Genomic DNA, 21,660 nt, shown 5'->3' with positions numbered 1-21,660 from the left:
TGCACACGTGCAGTGAGTCCCAGAGCTGCACACGTGCAGTGAGTCCCAGAGCTGCACACGGGCAGTGAGCACAAGAGCAGTACACAGACAGTGAGTCCCAAAGCATCACATGGGCAGTGAGTCCCAGAGCAGCACACAGGCAGTGAGTCCCAGAGTAGCACACAGGCAGTGAGTCCCAGAGCAGCACACAGGCAGTGAGTCCCAGAGCAGCACACAGGCAGTGAGTCCCAGAGTAGCACACAGGCAGTGAATCCCAGAGCAGCACACAAGCAGTGAGTCCCAGAGTAGCACACAGGCAGTGAATCCCAGAGCAGCACACAAGCAGTGAGTCCCAGAGTAGCACACGTGCAGTGAGACCCAGAGTAGCACATGGGCAGTGAGTGCCAGAGCATCACACAGGCAGTGAGACCCAGAGTAGCACACGGGTAGTGGGTCCCAGAGCAGCACACAGGCAGTGAGACCCAGAGTAGCACACAGGTAGTGAGACCCAGAGTAGCACACGGGCAGTGACTCCCAGAGTAGCACACGGGCAGTGAGTCCCAGAGCAGCACAAGGGTAGTGGGTCCCAGAGCAGCATACGGGCAGTGAGTCCCAGAGCAGCACACGGGCAGTGAGTCCCAGAGCTGCACACGGGCAGTGAGTCCCAGAGTAGCACACGGGCAGTGAGTCCCAGAGCTGCACACGGGCAGTGAGTCCCAGAGCAGCATACGGGCAGTGAGTCCCAGAGCAGCACACGGGCAGTGAGTCCCAGAGTAGCACAAGGGTAGTGGGTCCCAGAGCAGCATACGGGCAGTGAGTCCCAGAGCAGCACACGGGCAGTGAGTCCCAGAGTAGCACAAGGGTAGTGGGTCCCAGAGCAGCATACGGGCAGTGAGTCCCAGAGCAGCACACGGGCAGTGAGTCCCAGAGTAGCACAAGGGTAGTGGGTCCCAGAGCAGCATACGGGCAGTGAGTCCCAGAGCAGCACACGGGCAGTGAGTCCCAGAGTAGCACAAGGGTAGTGGGTCCCAGAGCAGCATACGGGCAGTGAGTCCCAGAGCAGCACACGGGCAGTGAGTCCCAGAGCTGCACACGGGCAGTGAGACCCAGAGTAACACACGGGCAGTGAGTCCCAGAGCTGCACACGGGCAGTGAGACCCAGAGTAGCACTCAGGCAGTGAGTCCCAGAGTAGCACATGGGTAGTGGGTCTCAGGGCAGCACACGGGCAGTGAGTCCCAGAGAAGCACATGGGTAGTGGGTCCCAGAGCAACACAAGGGCAGTGAGTCCCAGAGTAGCACACAGGCAGTGAGTCCCAGAGTAGCACACGGGTAGTGAGTCCCAGAGTAGCACACAGGCAGTGAATCCCAGAGCAGCACACAAGCAGTGAGTCCCAGAGTAGCACACGGCCAGTGAGTCCCAGAGTAGCACACGTGCAGTGAGTCCCAGAGTAGCACATGGGCAGTGAGTGCCAGAGCATTACACAGGCAGTGAGTCCCAGAGCAGCACACAGGCAGTGAGACCCAGAGTAGCACACGGGTAGTGGGTCCCAGAGCTGCACACAGGCAGTGAGTCCCAGAGTAGCACACAGGTAGTGAGACCCAGAGTAGCACACGGGCAGTGACTCCCAGAGTAGCACACGGGCAGTGAGTCCCAGAGCAGCACAAGAGCAGTGAGTCCCAGAGCAGCGCACAGGCAGTGATACCAGAGCAGTGTGCAGGCAGTGAGTCCCAGAGCAGTGTGTGGGCAGAAAGTCCCAGAGCGTGTGAAGGCTTTGAGTCCCAGAGCAGTGTGCAGGCAGTGAGTCCCAGAGCAGTGTGCAGGCAGTGATCCCAGAGCAGTGTGAAGGCAGTGAGTCCCAGAGCAGTGTGCAGGCAGTGAGTCCCAGAGAAGTGTGCAGGCCGCGGGTCCCAGAGCAGCGCGCGGGCAGCGAGTCCCAGAGCTGTGTGCGGGCAGTGAGTCCCAGAGCAGTGTGCAGGCCGTGGGTCCCAGAGCAGTGTGCAGGCAGTGAGTCCCAGAGCAGTGTGCGGGCAGTGATCCCAGAGCAGTGTGCGGGCAGTGAGTCCCAGAGCAGTGTGCAGGCCGCGGGTCCCAGATCAGTGTGCAGGCAGTGAGTCCCAGAGCAGTGTGCAGGCAGTGATCCCAGAGCAGTGTGCAGGCCGCGGGTCCCAGAGCAGTGTGCAGGCAGTGAGTCCCAGAGCAGTGTGCAGGCAGTGATCCCAGAGCAGTGTGCGGGCAGTGATCCCAGAGTTGTGTGCGGGCAGTGAGACCCAGAGCAGTGTGCAGGCAGTGAGTCCCAGAGCAGTGTGCAGACCGCGGGTTCCAGAGCAGTGTGCAGGCAGTGAGTCCCAGAGCAGTGTGCAGGCAGTGATCCCAGAGCAGTGTGAAGGCAGTGAGTCCCAGAGAGGCACGCGGGCAGCGAGTCCCAGAGCTGTGTGCAGGCAGTGAGTCCCAGAGCAGTGTGCAGGCAGTGATCCCAGAGCGGTGTGCAGGCCACGGGTCCCAGAGCAGTGTGCAGGCAGTGAGTCCCAGAGCAGTGGGCAGGCAGTGAGTCCCAGAGCAGTGTGCAGGCAGTGATCCCAGAGCAGTGTGCAGGCACTGATCCCAGAGAAGTGTGCAGGCAGTGATCCCAGAGCAGTGTGCAGGCAGTGATCCCAGAGCAGTGTGCAGGCACTGATCCCAGAGCAGTGTGCAAGCAGTGAGTCCCAGAGCAGTGTGCAGGCAGTGATCCCAGAGCAGTGTGCAGGCAGTGGGTTCCAGAGCAGTGTGCAGGCAGTGATCCCAGAGCAGTGTGCAGGCAGTGAGTCCCAGAGCAGTGTGCAGGCCACGGGTCCCAGAGCAGTGTGCAGGCAGTGAGTCCCAGATCAGTGTGCAGGCAGTGAGTCCCAGAGCAGCGTGCAGGCAGTGATCCCAAAGCTGAACATGGGCAGTGAGTCCCAGAGCAGTGTGCAGGCAGTGAGTCCCACAGCAGTGTGCATGCAGTGATCCCAGAGCAGTGTGCAGGCACTGATCCCAGAGAAGTGTGCAGGCACTGATCCCAGAGAAGTGTGCAGGCAGTGATCCCAGAGCAGTGTGCAGGCACTGATCCCAGAGAAGTGTGCAGGCACTGATCCCAGAGAAGTGTGCAGGCAGTGATCCCAGAGCAGTGTGCAGGCACTGATCCCAGAGCAGTGTGCAGGGCATTGATCCCAGAGCAGTGTGCAGGCAGTGATCCCAGAGCAGTGTGCAGGCAGTGAGTCCCAGAGCAGTGTGCAGGCCACAGGTCCCAGAGCAGTATGCAGGCAGTGAGTCCCAGATCAGTGTGCAGGCACTGATCCCAGAGCAGTGTGCAGGCCACGGGTCCCAGAGCAGTGTGCAGACAGTGAGTCCCAGATCAGTGTGCAGGCAGTGAGTCCCAGAGCAACGTGCAGGCAGTGATCCCAAAGCTGAACATGGGCAGTGAGTCCCAGAGCAGTACACGGGCAGTGAGTCCCAGAGTAGCACACGTGCAGTGAGTTCCAGAGCAGCACACGGCCAGTGAGTCCCAGAGCAGCACACGGGCAGAGGGTCCCAGAGCAGCAAACAAAAAGTGAGTCCCAGAGCAGTCAGCAGGCAGTGAGTCCCAGAGCAGCACACAGGCAGTGAGTCCCAGAGTAGCACACGGGCAGTGAGTCCCAGAGCAGCACACAGGCAGTGAGTCCCAGAGTAGCACGCGGGCAGTGAGTCCCAGAGCAGTGAGCGGGCAGCGAGTCCCAGAGCACTGTAAAAGCAGCAAGTCACCGAGCAGCAGTATATAAGCAGCGAGTCGCGGAGTAGCCGTGTACAAGCAGCGAGTCCCAGAGCAGCAGTGTACAAGCAGCGAGTCACGGAGCAGCAGTGTACAAGCAGTGAGTCCCAGAGCAGCAGTGTACAAGCAGCGAGTCCCAGAGTAGCCGTGTACAATCAGCGAGTCCCAGAGCAGCAGTGTACAAGCAAGGAGTCCCAGAGTAGCCGTGTACAAGCAGCGAGTCCCAGAGCAGCAGTGTACAAGCAGCGAGTCATGGAGCAGCAGTGAACAAGCAGCGAGTCCCAGAGCAGCAGTGTACGAGCAGCGAGTCCCAGAGCAGCAGTGTACAAGCAGCGAGTCACGGAGCAGCAGTGAACAAGCAACGAGTCCCAGAGCAGCAGTGTACAAGCAGCGAGTCATGGAGCAGCAGTGTACAAGCAACGAGTCCCAGAGCAGCAGTGTACAAGCTGCGAGTCACGGAGCAGTAGTGAACAAGCAACGAGTCCCAGAGCAGCAGTGTACGAGCAGCGAGTCCCAGAGTAGCCGTGTACAAACAGCGAGTCCCAGAGCAGCTGTGTACAAGCAGCGAATCCCAGAGTAGCCGTGTACAAGCAGCGAGTCACGGAGCAGCCGTGTACAAGCAGCGAGTGCCAGAGCAGCAGTGTACAAGTAGCAAGTCCCAGAGTAGCCGTGTACAAGCAGCGAGTCCCAGAGCAGCAGTGTACAAGCAGCAAGTCCCAGAGTAGCCGTGTACAAGCAGTGAGTCCCAGAGCAGAAGTGTACAAGCAGTGAGTCCCAGAGCAGCAGTGTACAAGCACCGAGTCCCAGAGCAGCAGTGTACAAGCAGCGAGTCACGGAGCAGCAGTGTACAAGCACCGAGTCCCAGAGCAGCAGTATACAAGCAGCGAGTCCCAGAGTAGCCGTGTACAAGCAGCGAGCCCCAGAGCAGCAGTATACAAGCAGCGAGTCCCAGAGTAGCCGTGTACAAGCAGCGAGTCCCAGAGTAGCCGTGTACAAGCAGCGAGTCCCAGAGCTGCAGTGTACAAGCGGTGTGTCCCAGAGCAGCAGTGTACAAGCAGCGAGTCCCAGAGCAGCAGTGTACAAGCAGTGAGTCCCAGAGCAGCAGTGTACAAGCAGCGAGTCACGGAGCAGCAGTGTACAAGCAGCGAGTCCCAGAGCAGCAGTGTACAAGCTGCGAGTCCCAAACCAGCCGTATACAAGCAGCGTGTCCCAGAGCAGCAGTGTACAAGCAGAGAGTCCCAGAGTAGCCGTGTACAAGCAGCATGTCCCAGAGCAGCAGTGTACAAGCAGCGAATCCCAAAGCAGCCGTGTACAAGCAGCATGTCCCAGAGCAGCAGTATACAAGCAGCGAGTCCCAGAGTAGCCGTGTACAAGCAACGTGTCCCAGAGCAGCAGTGTACAAGCAGCGAGTCCCAGAGTAGCTGTGTACAAGCAGCGAGTCCCAGAGCAGCAGTGTACAAGCAGCGAGTCCCAGAGTAGCCGTGTACAAGCAGCGAGTCCCAGAGCAGCAGTGTACAAGCAGCGAGTCATGGAGCAGCAGTGTACAAGCAGTGAGTTCCAGAGCAGCAGTGTACAAGCAGCGAGTCCCAGAGCAGCAGTGTACAAGCAGCGAGTCATGGAGCAGCAGTGTAGAAGCAGTGATTCCCAGAGCAGCAGTGTATAAGCTGCGAGTCCCAGAGCAGCAGTGTACAAGCAGCGAGTCCCAGAGCAGCAGTATACAAGCAATGAGCCGCGGAGCAGCCGTGTACAAGCAATGAGTCGCGGAGCAGTGCACAGATAGCAAGTCCCAGAACAGCGTACAGGCAGCAAGTCACGGAGGTGTATGTGGACAGCGATTCCCAAAGCAGCACACAGGCAACCAGTCCCAGGCAGAGACAGGTATGGGGGAGGCTGTCTTGGAACTTATTTTGGAGCAGCTGAAGTGTGGTATGAGCATACTTTTAGATTTGGAGTAGAGTGGGGATGGCTGTTGGACTGGGGTCTGGTACGGGCAGTCAGACCACATGCGGAGCCCCTGTGCTAACCTGCCACAATGTAATGTTTGAATATTTTTATCTGACTGTAATGCCAATCGTTTAACCACGTCTTATTTCTAACATATTTTTTGAACCGTGTAAAATGATGCAACTACTTTTTATTCCTCTTTTGTATCCAAGATTTGTACCTGGGTACTTGTATCTAAGATGGTGCCATAACAGGCAGACAGAACAGCTTTTCACTGTACTTCTGCAATGGAGTACACATGACAATAAAGGATATTCTTTTCTATTCAGTGACTGATCGAGGGACTCAACATCAGGAATGGGGCAGAGCTCTGAGAGCTTTACCCTTGTTCTTGATGCTAACTTGCCTGTTCACTAGACAGCAGGAAAGACTGCTGATGCCTCAACAAGACGCTGTCCCTTAGGAGCAGAGCTTCCTGTTCCTCATAAACCTAACTACACTTGCATGTATCATATATTCAATGAATGAAACAGCAGTGTGAAACCATTTGACTTTCTTGAATCTGAGATTAATTACATCATGCGTCTCTACACTGGAATAAATCTGCCATGTTTCTGCTCATTAACTTCAACTGTTTGAATTGCTTTATAACTTCTTGCACAAATCTTTGCAACTTACTGTTCCCTCTAATTTAATAGCTGCAAACGTGGATCCATAATCTCTATTATTTCATTCACATCATTGATACAAATGATGTAAAGCTGAGGTAAACAACCAATACAGACCCGTGGAGTATACAACCTGTCACAACATACAAGAGTGCCTTCCTTATCTCTTTTCTCTATCTTTTATCAGTCAGCTAATTAATAAAACAAATTTTAGGGTTATTTATGATATATAGACTTTGAAGCTATTAATATGTCTATCTGTTGTGGTTTTGGTATTTTCATTCATCATTAAAGCTCATTTTATTCTGCAACAGTTTGTCTAAGTATATTTGTGTATTTTGCCTGGTACTGAAATAGGTAAAATAGTTGATGTTTAGAACTTTGATAGGTTTGGCATTCCATATATTTTAACATGGAATGAAGGGATAAATCACTGTCCAAAATCATTGAGGTTTTATTTTAAAATGGGGTGCCCAGTGAAGTAGTAAGGAAATGTGTCATAGAAGCATATTCAATTTTACCACTGCAGCCTTCACCAGCAGATCCAACTTTTTATAAAGGTTTTTTCTCTTTCCAACCTATCTCCCAAACTTACAGTTGCTGTAAGGCTACAAATTGATGACTCTAGAGAAGGAAGATGCTTGGTCTGTGCTAGTCAGGGGCAATACCATATGCTACAATAATCCCTTTTTAATGACAACACCGTATGGCTTCAAACGGTCTTCAATGCTTAGTTTTAGGAACATATACGCTGCAGATTCAAATTCTTTGGAAATTGGATTTGTTCCAACTCTTTTCACATTAATCTGTTACAGCTGACAAATAAGAGATACATTCCTATGGATGAGTGTTCATGAGTACAAATCAGTGAAATAAGTATGTAAAAATATCCACACCTTTTTATTATTCAGCCTCACTGTACTTCAAGCTAATTTGTTTCTCTTTCACAGGTGCTGATGTCCTTTCTCAAGCCTCTGATGGGGTGTCTGTGTTATTTGAGGCTGCTGCAATTGCAGACTCAGAATGCCTGGCACTCCTATTGGAATATGGGGCTGATGCCAATGTTCCTAAAAGTTCTGGTCACCTGCCAATTCACAGGGCATCATACAAAGGGCATTATGAGTAAGTCTTAGAAAAATATATTGGACAGAAAATAGCTACAGTGGTGATTTTATTTTCCTCAGTTCAAATAGAAATCTCAGTTAAAGTATGCTAACATTTTTAAAAAGTGTTTGTTGATTAAGGTTAAAATACTGTGACTATGTTTGCACTTTCAGTTACAGTGGGGTAAGTTGAAAATTGGCTTGTTCCTTTTACTCTCCTTCATAATGATTTTGACTTCACATTTGAGATTCTGGTAGAAAGAACATCTTCAAGGTCTTTATTTATGCATCTTACTTGGCCCTAAAGAAATTCCACTCAAGCTGGATTTATTGCTTAGTTATTCATTTCAACTTCGCAAGAAACTTTATCCTGGTTTAGTCATATATATGAAGATCTGGACCAGATTAGTAGAACCCTAGTAGTTGAAGGTGCCTGATGTGAATGTAAACCATGGGTGTATTCAGAAGCTGCTTCTCCAAGTAACCCTTATATTGATCAGCAGGCACTGTCGCCTTTTTTGTCTATCGTGTCATCCATTGTTCAGGACATCATAATATTCTTCGAACTTCATAATTAATACCTTCTGTACAAACTTCAAGGCACAGTAACAGTAGTAAAAGGACAGTGATTATTTACAATTAATTCACTGTGGCCTGACAATATTAATTCCCAGTTTTAAAATAGTACCTCCTTGGAACCTTTATTTGTCTGCAAGAAGCTAGAACACTTCACAGAAATCTCAGGCAAATTGTCTCTGCTTTCTTTTTCATAAATAACTCTGCACAAGGCACTTCCTCTCTTTTAGTAGAGTTGGCAGCTCTTGATGTCAATCTAAGAAACATTTAACTGTGGGACTTCTTTGTTTCTTCCAACTCAACTCTACCAATAATGGATTAAAAACAGGAATGCTGGCATTACTCAGCATCTGAAAAGGCAACTAGATAATTGGCTGGATCTTCCAATACCATCAGCAGCAAAAATGAGGTCTTGCCTCAATTGCACATCAAGTGCCTTTGGAGATCCTGATGTGCACATGCTCAGTAATGGCATGAGAAGTGTAATCTTCCAATTGATGTAGTTACATTGCCTGAGCCCCCCCAAAAATGTCCCCAACCCTGACCTTAGTGTCAGTCTCTAGGGCCTGCTGCACAGTACTTAAGCAAGATACTCACCCCAGTGTTGTCCCACTGCTGATTTCTGGTGCAGCTCAGTGATTAACAGTCGAGTCCTCTCCTTGGAGTTTCCCTCAGATCTCGACCACTGCAAACCAGAAGACTCAGTTACAAGTTACAAGACGTGTATTTATCTTTGCAGTGAGCAATGGTTGCTTCAGCATCACAACTAACCAAAAGATCTAGCCCAACATTTTAGGTCTAGATTAGAGTGGTGCTGCCTGACCTACTGTGCTTTTCCAGCACCACTCTAATCTAGTGGGCGGCATGGTGGCAAGTGGTTAGCACTGCTGCCTCACAGCGCCAGAGACCCGGGTTCAACTCCCGCCTCAGGCGACTGACTGTGTGGAGTTTGCACGTTCTCCCCGTGTCTGCGTGGGTTTCCTTTGGTTTCCTCCCACAATCCAAAGATGTGGAGGTCAGGTGAATTGGCCATGTTAAGTTGCCCATAGCGTTAGGTAAAGGGTAAATGTAGGGGTATGGGTGGGTTGCGCTTCGGCGGGTCGGTGTGTACTTGTTGGTCGAAGGGCCTGTTTCCACACTGTAATGTAATCTAATCTAGACTCTGATTTCCAGCATCTGCAGTCCTCACTTTTGCCAACATTTTAGGTCACTGACCATTCATCTGAACTCTCCTATGTTGGGTGCCTCAACTGGGAACTGTTCATTTTATATTCACACAAATACTATTTTCCATTTTTACGGATTAATCGGGCATATTGGAAAGATCAGCAGGATGATTTTCAAACTGTTGATAACGTTGTGAGCACTTCTTCTTTTACCAAAACATGCTCTTGAACTCAACAGTTTCTGGCTCAGAGGTGGGGGATCAAGTGTTGCTCAACATCTGTCTAAAATAAAGTACAAGTAGATCTTCTATAATATGATGGTTGCATTCTAGTGCAACCCCGTGTTATAGAAAAATCACTCTTTAGAAACAGTGCTTAAGGTGTTGGCAATGTAATCGCGTTACAGCCAATACATGTTTTGAAAGTTCGCAATTTAGAACAATATCCCCAATTCATCAATCATGTTGTGAAGTGCAGTTTCTGGAGTCCAGAGGAGTGTAGATCCAGGAAGGAAGGTTAACTGACCAGATTGGGAGCTGACATTGAAGTAATCTCTGATGGAATGGCTCTTGCTGGGAAGCTGCAAGGCCACATCAACATTATTGAAGATTTAATCCCTTGTGAAATCTAACAAGATTTGATAACCGACTGTGTCAATGACATCGGCAGTGAATTACTGAGAAATTTGTGGGATCTTACTTTCATACTTATGTTATTTGATCTGGGGTGTGGGGTATCCATATTTACCATGTTAATTCTGGTCTTCTCGAATATAAATTTACATGCATTGTAGATTGTATTACTGCTCTAATGTTGTAAAACCTATTGTTATTTGCTAAAAAAACTGTGGGACTTTGCAGATATATTCACTTTGTAGGTCCTCTTGGTCTCATACTGTACCTACTGTATAAAAAAGTGACTGGACCTTAGCCAGATTTTAACACAAATTGGTAGTTTTGTCCAGGATCATAGCAATGCTTAAATGTTAGACCTTATGTCTGATTGATTAAGGGTATAAACCTGCAATCTTTTTATTTTGGGTAATGGTGGATCCTCTGGGTACCTCTAAAAGGTTACATTTATTGCTAATTTCTATGATTTGCAGTTTTTCTTAATTGTTAAAATTTATTCATCTTGACTTCAATAGATCATTGAAGCAGTTGATCCCAGTTACAGATTACTCTGCTATCAAAGAGAGTGGGATAAGCCCAGTGCACTCTGCAGCAGCAGGTGGTCACCCAGAATGTCTCAAGTTACTCCTGCAGTTCCATTTTGATGTTAATTTCATGCTCAGTCCGAGGCTTCGAAGAAGTTATGATGATCACAGGAAATCTGCTCTCTATTTTGCTGTCTCAAATAATGATGTCTGTTCTACTCGACTCCTCCTGGAGGCAGGAGCGCTACCAAACCAAGATCCTATCAACTGTCTTCAGGTAGCTCTGAGAATGGGCAATTATAAACTTATAAACTTGCTTCTTCGCCATGGGTCCAATGTAAACTACTATTGCAGAGTGAACACAACTCACTTTCCATCTGCTCTGCAATATGCATTAAACGATTAAGTCATGTTGAGGATGTTGTTCAGTTATGGATATGATATCCATCGATGCTTTGATTGCCCTCATGAAAACAAAATTCATCCTCAATTTTCTTCTGAAGGATGGACACCATCAGTCATTAGAGACAACATGGTAGGTACTGAAAGAGTTTCCATATTCCAATGCTATAGAAACTGGCTACTTCACAATGGCTGTGTGATAAATACATGGTCAACTACAATTAATATTGCCAGCATCCTGCAGTCATCAGTGCTCACCATTATAAGAAACAATTAGATAGGAACCTCTAATGACTGAATGTGCAGCCACACATTGAAATTGGGAAGCTGATGGTCTTTGGTCCTCCAAAACTCATAACAAGAATATCTTGCTAAGAGACTCATCACTGAAAAACACAGAAGGGCGTAGAATTGTGATTTTTTTTTTGCTAATAGAAGAAGAGAATATGGGAGTCAACTAGCAGGACGAACAAAGATTATGACATCTTTCGTAGGTGGATAAAAAGATATCCACCAAAATTAAGTGGGCTTCTTAAAAGCATGTAGGCAATAGTGCACTATAAAATAGTCTTTTGGACACTTCAAGCTTCAGTAAGTAGTAACTCAGACCTATATTGTAGTCATTGAGAGTGCGCAACTTGGTTTTCATGACACCTTGATATTAGATTCAAATGAATCAATATTTTTTCAGGTTAATTTAGAAGTACAAGCTTTCAGAGCACTGCTCCTTGGTCAGGTAGTACAGTACTCCAAAAGCTTGTACAGGGCAACCTCAATTATTTATTATTATCAGATAATCAAATGTTTAGATAATCGAATGCTGGATAACACAGTTTAGCTAAGCATTGGAACCTTGCAACCTTGTCTGGATATTCCAAAATTCGGATAATCAAATGCCGGATAATCAAGGTTCCTCTGTACTTGCAAATAAACCATTTGAACTATAACCTGGTGTTGTGCGATTTTTAATTTTGTCCACCCAAGTCCAACACTGGCAGCTCCACAACACTTTTTTTGTTCTACCTTCCACTATTTTGAGAGAGTAGTATTGTATATGGTTTCTCAAAGTACTCTCCATTATACTTCTATATTTTTCTATAGGAATGCTGGAGAGTTCCTATTCAATCGAGTTGAGGAACTGTTGTATTTTATTTGGGTGGACAATTTGGCTGACATTGATATGAGGATAACATTTCTGCTTTAAATGAAAAATCTTCAACAGTTGCATCTTATACAAAGTGCACGACAGGGAGCGATGTTTTTTGTTTTTCACTCTTTCATCCGATGTGGGTGATGGTTTCAGGCCCAGCATTTATTGCCCATCCCTAATTACCCTTAAACTTTGCTGGACCATTTCAGAGACAGTTGAGTCAACCACATTGCTGTTCATGTGGAATCATATATATAGTCACAAGGCCATTATTGAACCAGATGTGTTTTTACAACAAACAATGTTGTAGTCCTATGGTCACCATTACTGAAACTGTCTTTTAATTCCAATTTATTATTAATCAAATTCAAATTCCACGTGTTGTTCACGGAAATTGCACCCATATTCCCAGAGAGATTTTTGTCACAGGCTTCCAATTACAAAAACAACTTTCAACCTGCACCCCTTTGCCTCCTGCCACTAAACTAATTTTTGTAAAATTTGTAAAACTGCTCCATATCTCACAGGTTCTTACTTTCCTGACCAATTTTTCATGCAACACCTTACCAAAAGCCTTACTGAAGTCCACTACACAACCCTCACCCACAGACCTAGACAATTCTCCCCAAGAATTTGGATCAAATTTGTTAGACAAGATCTCTGCATGACAAAGCAAGTTGGCCCTGCACTCTCACTATTTTCTTTTAAATAGCTCCCACTAATCTGACATAGACTTTCCTACAAGTAGCAGCTTCCATTCCATTCTGACCTTAGCACAGTAAAATCGCCCTTCTCCCAATTCAGACTCTATTTCCATTCCAACTTTGTCCTTTTCCATAATGTCATACTGAGTTATGGTCACTGTCACCAAAAAACTCTGCCACTGACACTTCATACTGACAATTGCCTGACTTTGTTCCCCAAAGGTAGTCCAGCACCTCCCCACCACGCGCTCCGCCCCCCCGCCTCCACTGCTTCCCCCACCCTCAATATTCAGTATTAGCTTAAAAAGCTCTCCTGTACACAGTTCAGAAATTCTGCTGCCTCTAAACCTTTTATCCTTTGTCTATCAAGGTTAAAATTGGGGGAGTTGAAATCCCCTTTATCATCTTAATGCTTTTACACTCTCTGAAATTTGCAACATGTCTGCCCTTCTATCTCATCCTGACTGTTTGGGGTCTTTAATATACTTCCAATAATATGGCTGCTCTCTGTTTGTTTTGATATTCCAACTATCAGACCTCAATTGAGGAACCTTCTAAGATATCATCCCTCATTATAGTAAATCACTTAGATAATATTGCACCACCACCTCTTCTACAACCTTCTCCTCCTCAGTCATATTTGAAGTGATCATACCCTGAAATATGGAGTTTCCATTCTTGTCCATCCCTCAATCATGTCTCTACCATTGTAAAACCCCTCTAAATTTATCTACCTTATACGCAAGACTCATTGCATTAACATAAATGCTATTCAGTCTTGCCATGCCCATGACAATATATGCCCAGCATCCCTACTACTGTACCTATACTGTAAAAGGTGAAGTCAAGATGCATTAATTATGATCATATGGAATGGTCAAAGGTCTGAATAGCCTGGCCCTCCCTGTTCCTACATCTTACGTTATTCACCTTTCACAGGCTCATAATTTTTAAAGAGCATACTCAGTGCATCTGTAACTAATAGGTGATTCCAGATATCAATAACCTGTGCACATTGGATACTGGGTTAATTTGGCTGACCTCAGCAAGAAGGTAAATAGGTTCCAGATCTTTGGACAAGGGAGACAAATATCTTTCAGGATTTCAAAGTATCCTCTGCTGGAATATATATGTGAGCATATCGGGGATCACAGGACACTGTTTCACACCATCCTCTCCACAACTGAACAGATGGCTGCAGTTTCCTGAGCAGACTCCAGTATGAGCTCAGTAGTGAAACTATGCCAAAAGTGGAACAGTTTAATTTTTCACCACTGAAGTATTCTAACAAATACAGAAATTCACCAGAACGATCATGAATTTAAGACACACATTTGTGATACAAAATAGACTTTCTAGACAGAAATGTTTGAAGTTTCAGGAGTAATTTACAGTTTAGTCCATTAAACTGGAATATACCACAACTTTGTTCTCACTCAAAGTTTTACTGGAGTGAAATGTTATCAAGTTCAGCTGTGGTCAGTGCTTTTTTTATTATAGTTTGAAAAGAAAACAATTGTTAAATCTTTTGAATTTCTATTTCAGTTTTGTGAAGTCATTACTTTAAACTGGTTGAAGCATCTATCTGGAAAAGTGATCCGTGTGATGTTGGATTATATGGCTCATGTTTACTTCTGCTCTAAGCTGAAAGCCACGCTTGAACAACAAACTGAATGGCCAGAGATCAGGCATATCTTGAGTAAGTTCCTGTTATGGTTTCAACAACCTTGCTAATCATGATGCAGTCATGAATGTTAGATCTGCATAATAGCATTCCCATGACACATGGTGCATCTGTACTATAAATTCAATATAATAGAAAATAGTTTCCTCTTTGTAGCAATTCCAAAATTGTAGTACAAATTCCGAGTTGAACCCAATACCTCAGAGATTTCATGGGTTTGATATTGCATGAAACACAGGTATAACCCTACCATGGTGCCAAACAATTTTTAAATGTGTTATTTGGAGCTCCTTGGGACTTCTTACATGTATCTGGAATTAATTTAGAATTACGATATTTACACCTAAGTACTAAGAAATGTTATGATCTTGGTAGAAACTGTAACTTTTTAAAAGAAATGTAAGCTCCTAATTATTTACCAAAAGTATTTTGCCACCAAATTTTATGTTAAAACAAAAAAAACCTGTACAGAAGTTAAACAATATTTTGTACACAGAGATAAACAGAAAATATCAGCAGACTACTTGTTTTTCTACTTTTATTTTTGCTTAATTGTTGTGTTTTTATATGCTTTTATGCATAGCTATCTCTAAGGAAAGATATGCTAGACTTGGAGAGGGTCCAGAGGAGGTTCACAAGAATGATCCTCGGAATGAAGGGCTTGTCATATGAGAAATTGTTGAGGACCCTGGGTCTATACTCAATGGAGTTTAGGAGGAGGAGAAGGGTGTCTCATTAAAACTTATAGAATACTGAGAGGTCTGTATAGAGTGGACGTGGAGAAAATGTTTCCACTAGTAGGAGACACCAGGATCCGATGGCACAGCCTCAGAGTAAAAGAATGAACTGAGATGAGGAGCAATTTCTTTATCCAGAGGCTAGTGATTCAGGGCTGTGAATGCCAAGTCATTGAGTGTCTTTAAGAAAGAGATAGATAAGTTCTTGATTAGAAAAGGGATCAAAGCATATGGGGAGAAGGCAGGAGAATATGCTTGGAGGGCCAAGAGGCCTGTGCTGTAATGTTCTTTTTCTTCTTTGCAATAGGGTTGAGAAACATATCAGCTCCGATCAATCAAATGGCAGAGCAGACTCAAATCGGTAGAATGGCCTAATTCTGCTCCTATATCTTATGGTCCTAAGAATTATCTTTTTAATGGCAACAGAGTGTTTACTATTTTATTTTCCATATGTCATACATTTAAGCAATTCAATTCCCAAAAGTAAAAGTTATATTTAAAACACTTGAAACAAAACATTACGTATTTGCAATATTTATTAATTCATTTGAGCAAGTAAATATAAATTATCTCAGACCAGTGGTTACTGAATAAATTAACTGAAAGTTGCCATAGAATGCCCACAGTGTGGCAGCAGCCATTCAGCCCATCGGGTCCACTCCAACTCTCTGAAGAGCATTCCATCCAGACCCACCTTCCCATTCTCTCCCTGTAACCCAGTATTTACCATAGCTAATCCATCTAACCAATAGATTTCTGGACACTATGCACAATTTATGATGGCCAATCTTTGGGCTGTGGGAGGAAACCGGAACACCCCAAGGAAACCCAAGCAGACACAGAGAGAATGTGCAATCTCCACACAAACAGTCATCCAAGGGTAGAATCAAACCTGTGTCCCTAGCACACAGGCAGCAGTGCTAACCTTTGTTTTAGAAATTCAAACTTTCCACAATTGTTACTTTTATCTTTCCATTAAACATGTTTCACTCAATTGTGTTTTGCAATAATATCGTTGTATAATTTAGTTTCTGATCAATTAACTTACTACTAGCACTATTTAAATTGCTACCAAACTCACATTAGTTATTCCCAGATTTACTGGCTTTGGGTCATATGAAATCATTTTACATTCAAGATGTTGAGTTCTTATGAGGTCTTGGTAAGGTTAGGTGGGCTGCACAACAACATGGTTCTCTCACACAATAGATTTACTTATCCATTTTTATAATAGTTACTAATGGTTTAGTTCAAGTTGTGTTCAGTCATGATTCATCATTATCTCTTAAAGAAAGACAGAAAGCATGTGCAATGTTTAAGGTCTGGAGCATGTTCAAGCAAATTCATTTGCAAATGTTGGAGTGAAAATAGATGTATTAGGATTGTCAGTTCTTCGGCAGCCTCCAAACATTCAGCTAATTGCCCAACAGCATAGTCAAAAATAATACAAGATGGCACATCTGAAATCCTGATAATTAGATCGATAGAATAATCTAAATAGCAACAATAACATGAAAAAAGCACTAAATAGTCATTAAATATATGCTCACCCCTACCAATGCAATCAAATGGCATGGTGGCTCAGTGGTTAGCACTGTTACCTCCCAGTGCTAGGGACCTAGGTTCAATTCCCACCTCAGGCTACTATCTGTATGGAGTTTGCACATTGTCTGCATGGGTTTCCTCCCTCAATCCAAAGATGTTAAATTGCCCATAGAGTTAGGTGCATTAGTCAGGGGTAAATATAAAGTAGGGGAATGGGTCTGGGTGGATTACTCTTTGGAGGGCTGGTGTAGACTTTTGGGGCGGCTCGGTGGTTAGCACTGCTGCCTCACAGCACCAGGGTCCCAGGTTCAATTACAGCTCGGGTGACTGTCTGTGTGGAGTTTGCACATCCTCCCCGTGTCTGTGCGGGTTTTCTTCGGGTGCTCCGGTTTCCTCCCACAGTCCAAAGATGTGCAGGTCAGGGGAATTAGCCATGCTAAATTGCCTATAGTGTTAGGTGCATTAGTCAGAGGGGAATGGGTCTGGGTGTGTTACTCTTCAGAGGGTCGGTGTGGACTGGTTGGGCCAAAGGGCCTGTTTCCACACTGCAGGGAGTCTAATCTAATCTAAACAAAGACATTCCTTGATAAAATTCATAACTGTCTCTTCATAAAATTCATAACTCCACAAATTCAGTCAATCTGACAAATGCTAACCAGTGACAGATACTGATTCATTATGAGGAGAATGAACTTCTCCTTTCATATGAAACTCCTATCTCGACATACAGCCTGACAAAAGTCTGCTAGATTTTGCATTGCCATTCCATCTATGATGGCAGCTCAAATAGATTAGATTAGATTATATTCCCTACAGTGTGGAAACAGGCCCTTCAGCCCAACAAGTCTACACTGACCCTCTGAAGAGTAACCCACCCAGACCCATTCCCCAACACTACATTTACCCCTGACTAATGCACCTAACACAATGGGCAATTTAGCATGTCCAATTCACCTGACCTGCACATCTTTGGACTGTGGGAGGAAAGCGGAGCACCCAGAGGAAACCCACGCAGACACGGGGAGAATGTACAAATGCATTTTAAAAGCGTCTGGATGGTATATGAATAGGAAGAGTTTCGAGGGATATGGACCAAGTGCTGGTAATTAGAACTAAATGAGTTTTGGATATCTGGTTGGCATGGACAAGTTGGACTGACAGGCCTGTTTCTGTGCTATACATCATTATGATTCTATGAGTGCCTGATCAAGTGATAGGGCCTCTTTAAATTAGATTAGATTTCATACAGTGTGGAAACAGGCCCTTCGGGCCAACCACTCCACACCGACCCTCTGAAGAGTAACCCAACCAGTCTCACTTCCCTCTGACTAATGCACCTAACACTATTGGCAATTTAGCATGGTCACTCCACCTGACCTGCACATCTTTGGACTGTGGGAGGAAAGCGGAGCACCCAGAGGAAACCCACGCAGACACGGGGAGAATGTACAAATGCCACACAGACAGTCACCCAAGGCTGGAATTGAATCCAGGTCCCTGGCACTGTGAGGCAGCAGTGCTAACCACTGAGCCACCATTGCACCATTCTTAAAATTAGTTTGCTTGATCCTTTCAAAGTCAATATATGTTTGACCCTCCTTATATTTCTGAAACATTAGATTAGATTCCCCTACAGTGTAGAAACAGGCCCTTCGGCCCAACAAGTCCACACAAACCCTCTGAAGAGTAACCCACCCAGACCAATTCCCTCTCACTCATGCACCTAACACTATGGGCAATTTAGCTTGGCCAATTCACCTGACCTACACACCTTTGGATTGTGGGTGAAAATAGGAGCACCTGGAGGGAACCCACAGAGACACGGGGAGAACGAGCAAACTCCACACAGACAATCGCCTGAGGCTGGAATCAAACCCAGGTCCCTGGCACTATGAAGCAGCAGTGCTTACCACTGAGCCACCATTGATTTAGAAGTAAGATAAGTTGAAATGACTGCACCTATAGGCTAAAAAAGAAAACCCTCTCTTGTAGCTGTAATATAGTTGAAGTTGCACTTTTTAAAATTCACTTGCAGAACATTGGCATTGCTGGCTGGCCAGCATTTATTATCCTAATTGCCGTCGAGAAGGTGGTGATGAGCTGCCTTCTTGAACTGCTGCAGTCCATGTGCTATAGGGAGACCTACAATGCTGTCAAGTAGAGAATTCCAGGATTTTGACCCAGCAACAGTGAAGGAGTGGCAATATATTTCCAAGTTAGGTTGGTGAGTGGCTTGGCGGTGTTCCCATGTATCTGCTGCCCTTGTCCTTCTAAATGTAAGTGGTCATGGGTTAAGAAAGTGCTGCTAAGGATTTTTGGTGAATTTCTGCAATGATTTTGTAGATAGTACACACTGCTGCTACTGAGTGTTGTTGTTAGAAGTAGTGGATGTCTACGGATGTAGTGTATACCAAAGCAGGCTGCTTTGTCCTGGATGGTGTCAAGCCTCTTGAGTGTTGTTGGAGCTGCATTTATCCAGGCAATTCCATTCCATTCGAGTTGTGCCTTGTAGATGGTGGACAGACTTCAGGGAGCCAGATGGCAAATTATTTGCTGCAGTATTCTTAGCCTCTGACCTACTCTTGTAGTTACTATTTATGTAAGGGAAAGATTTAAAAAGGACCGGAGAGGTAACTTTTTCACACAGAGGGTGGTGCATGCTATGAAACAAACTGCCAGAGGAAGTGGTGGAGACGGATACAATTGCAACATTTAAAAGGCATTTGGATTGGTAGATGAATAGGAAGGGTTTAGAGGGACATGAGCCAAATGCTGGCAAATGGGACTAGGTCAGATTGGGACATCTGGTCAGCATGGATGAGTTGGACTGAAGGGTCTGTTTCCATGCTGCCTGACTCTTACAGTGAGTCCAGTTGAATTTCTGGTCAATAGTGACCTCCAGGATTTCAGTGATGGTAACGCCATTGAATATCAAGAGGCAATAATTAGATTGTCTCCTTTTGAAACTGCCTGGCATTTGTGTACAAATGTTCTTTGCTATCTTCAGCCCGAGTCTGGGCTTAGTGCATTGAACAGGTGTTGATTTTACACTTAGTGTCATAGAGATGAACAGCACGGAAACAGACCCTTCGGTCCAATTTGTCCATGCCGACCACATATCCTAACCTAATCTAGTTCCATTTGCCAGCACTTGGCCCATATTCCTCTCAACCCTTCCTACTCAAATAACTATCCAGATGCTTTTTAAATGTTGCAATTGTACCAGCCTCCACCACTTCCTCTGGCAGCTCATTCCATATACACACCACCCTCTCTGTGTGAAAAAGTTGCCCCTTAGGTCCCTTTTATATCTTTCCCTTCTCACCCTAAATCTATGCTCTCTAGTTCTGGACTGCCCCAACCCAGGGAAAAGATCTTGACTATTTACCCTAACCATGCCCCTCATGATTTTATAAACCTCTATAAGGTCACCCCTCAGCCTCAGATGCTCAACGGAAAATAGCCCCATCCTAGTTCAGCCTCTTCCTATAGCTCACACCCTCCAATCCTGGTAACGTCCTTGAATACCTTTCTGAACCTTTTCAAGTTTTACACACCCTTCCTATATCTGGGAGACCAGAATTGCACGCAATAGTCCAACAGTGGCCTAACTAAAGTCTTTTCTCCTCATGCTCCAGGCAGCTTTCCCTTTCTAAAGGGGCAGCTGCCATAAAAGGAGCACATACATAGGAAAGTGCTCCCTGCTCTCCTGGAGAGAGGGAGGCTTGGAGAGATATCACAGCCTCACTATGGCTCTCATGATTTTATAAACCTCTATAAGGTCACCCCTCAGCCTCCGACGCTCCAGGGGAAACAGCCCAAGCCTCTCCAAACTCTCCCTATAGCTCTAAACCTCCAACCCTGGCAACATCCTTGTAAATCTTTTCTGAACCCTTTCAAGTTTCATAACATCCTTCAGATAGAAAGTAGACCAGAATTATACATAATATTCCAAAAATGGCCTAACCAATGTCCTGTACAGCCACAACATCACCTCCCAACTCATATACTCAATGCTCTGATCAATAAAAGAAAGCATACCAAATGCCTTCTTCACTACCCTGTCTACTGTCACCCAACTTTCAAGGAACTATGAAACTGTACTCAAAGGTGTCTTTGTTCAGCAACACTCCCCAGGACCTTACCAGTAAGTGTAAAGTCCTGCTCTGATTTGCTTTTCCAAGATGCAGAACCTCACATTTATCAAAATTAAACTCCATCTGTCCTCAGCTCATTGACCAATCTGATCAAGATCCCAATGTACTCTGGAGGTAACCTTCTTTCTTGTCCACTTCACCTCCAATTTTGGTGTCATCTGCAAACTTACTAACTGTACCTCTTATGCTCACATCCAAATCATTTATGTAAATGACAAAAAGTAGTGGACCCAGCACCAATCCTTGTGGCACACCACTGGTCACAGGCCTCCAGCCTGAAAAGCAACCCTCCACCACCACCCTCTGTCTTCTACCTTTGAGCCAGTTCTGTATGTAAGTGGCTAGTTCTCCCTGTATTCCATGAGATCTAACCTTACTAACCAGTCTCCCATGAGCAACATTGTCAAACACCTTACTGAAGTTCATATAGATCACGTCTATTGCTCTGCCCTCATCAATCCTTTGTTCAAAAACTTCTCAAAAAACTCAATCAAGTTCATGAGACATGATTTCCCACGCACAAAGCCATGCTGGCTCTCCCTAATCAGTTCTTGCCTTTCCAAATACATGTAAACCCTGGCCCTCAGGATTCCCTCCAACAACTTGCCCACCACCGATGTCAAGCTCACCGGTCTATGATTCCCTGGCTTTTCCTTACCACCTTTCTTAAATAGTGGCACCACGTGATTCTTTCAGCACCTCACCTGTGACTATCGATGATACAAATATCTCAGCAAGAGGCCCAGCAATCACATCACTTCTCTAGTTTCCCATAGAGTTCTAGGGTACACCTGATCAGGTCCTGGGGATTTATCCACTTCCGTGCGTTTCAAGACATCCAGAACCATCTTCTTTGTAATATGGACATTTTTCAAGATGTCACTATCTATTTCCCTACATTCTATATCTTCCATGTCCTTCTCC

At 45.4% G+C, this 21,660-nt stretch overlaps 1 protein-coding gene across 1 annotated transcript in view; it reads left to right on the top strand.

The window, feature by feature from the left end:
• Positions 1-21,660, top strand: part of LOC122559018 (dynein axonemal heavy chain 12-like) — a 42,480-nt gene that overhangs the window by 17,658 nt on the left and 3,162 nt on the right. The window contains 3 exon segments of the mRNA XM_043708117.1: positions 7,307-7,478; positions 10,349-10,892; positions 14,159-14,312. Of these exon segments, the coding sequence (XP_043564052.1) occupies positions 7,307-7,478; positions 10,349-10,892; positions 14,159-14,312 (870 nt within the window).

This window comes from Chiloscyllium plagiosum, chromosome 18 (genome assembly GCF_004010195.1).
Source record: "Chiloscyllium plagiosum isolate BGI_BamShark_2017 chromosome 18, ASM401019v2, whole genome shotgun sequence".
Taxonomy (NCBI): domain Eukaryota; kingdom Metazoa; phylum Chordata; class Chondrichthyes; order Orectolobiformes; family Hemiscylliidae; genus Chiloscyllium; species Chiloscyllium plagiosum.
Note: the sequence above shows the minus strand (reverse complement) of the source record. Positions and strands in the feature narration are given on the sequence as shown.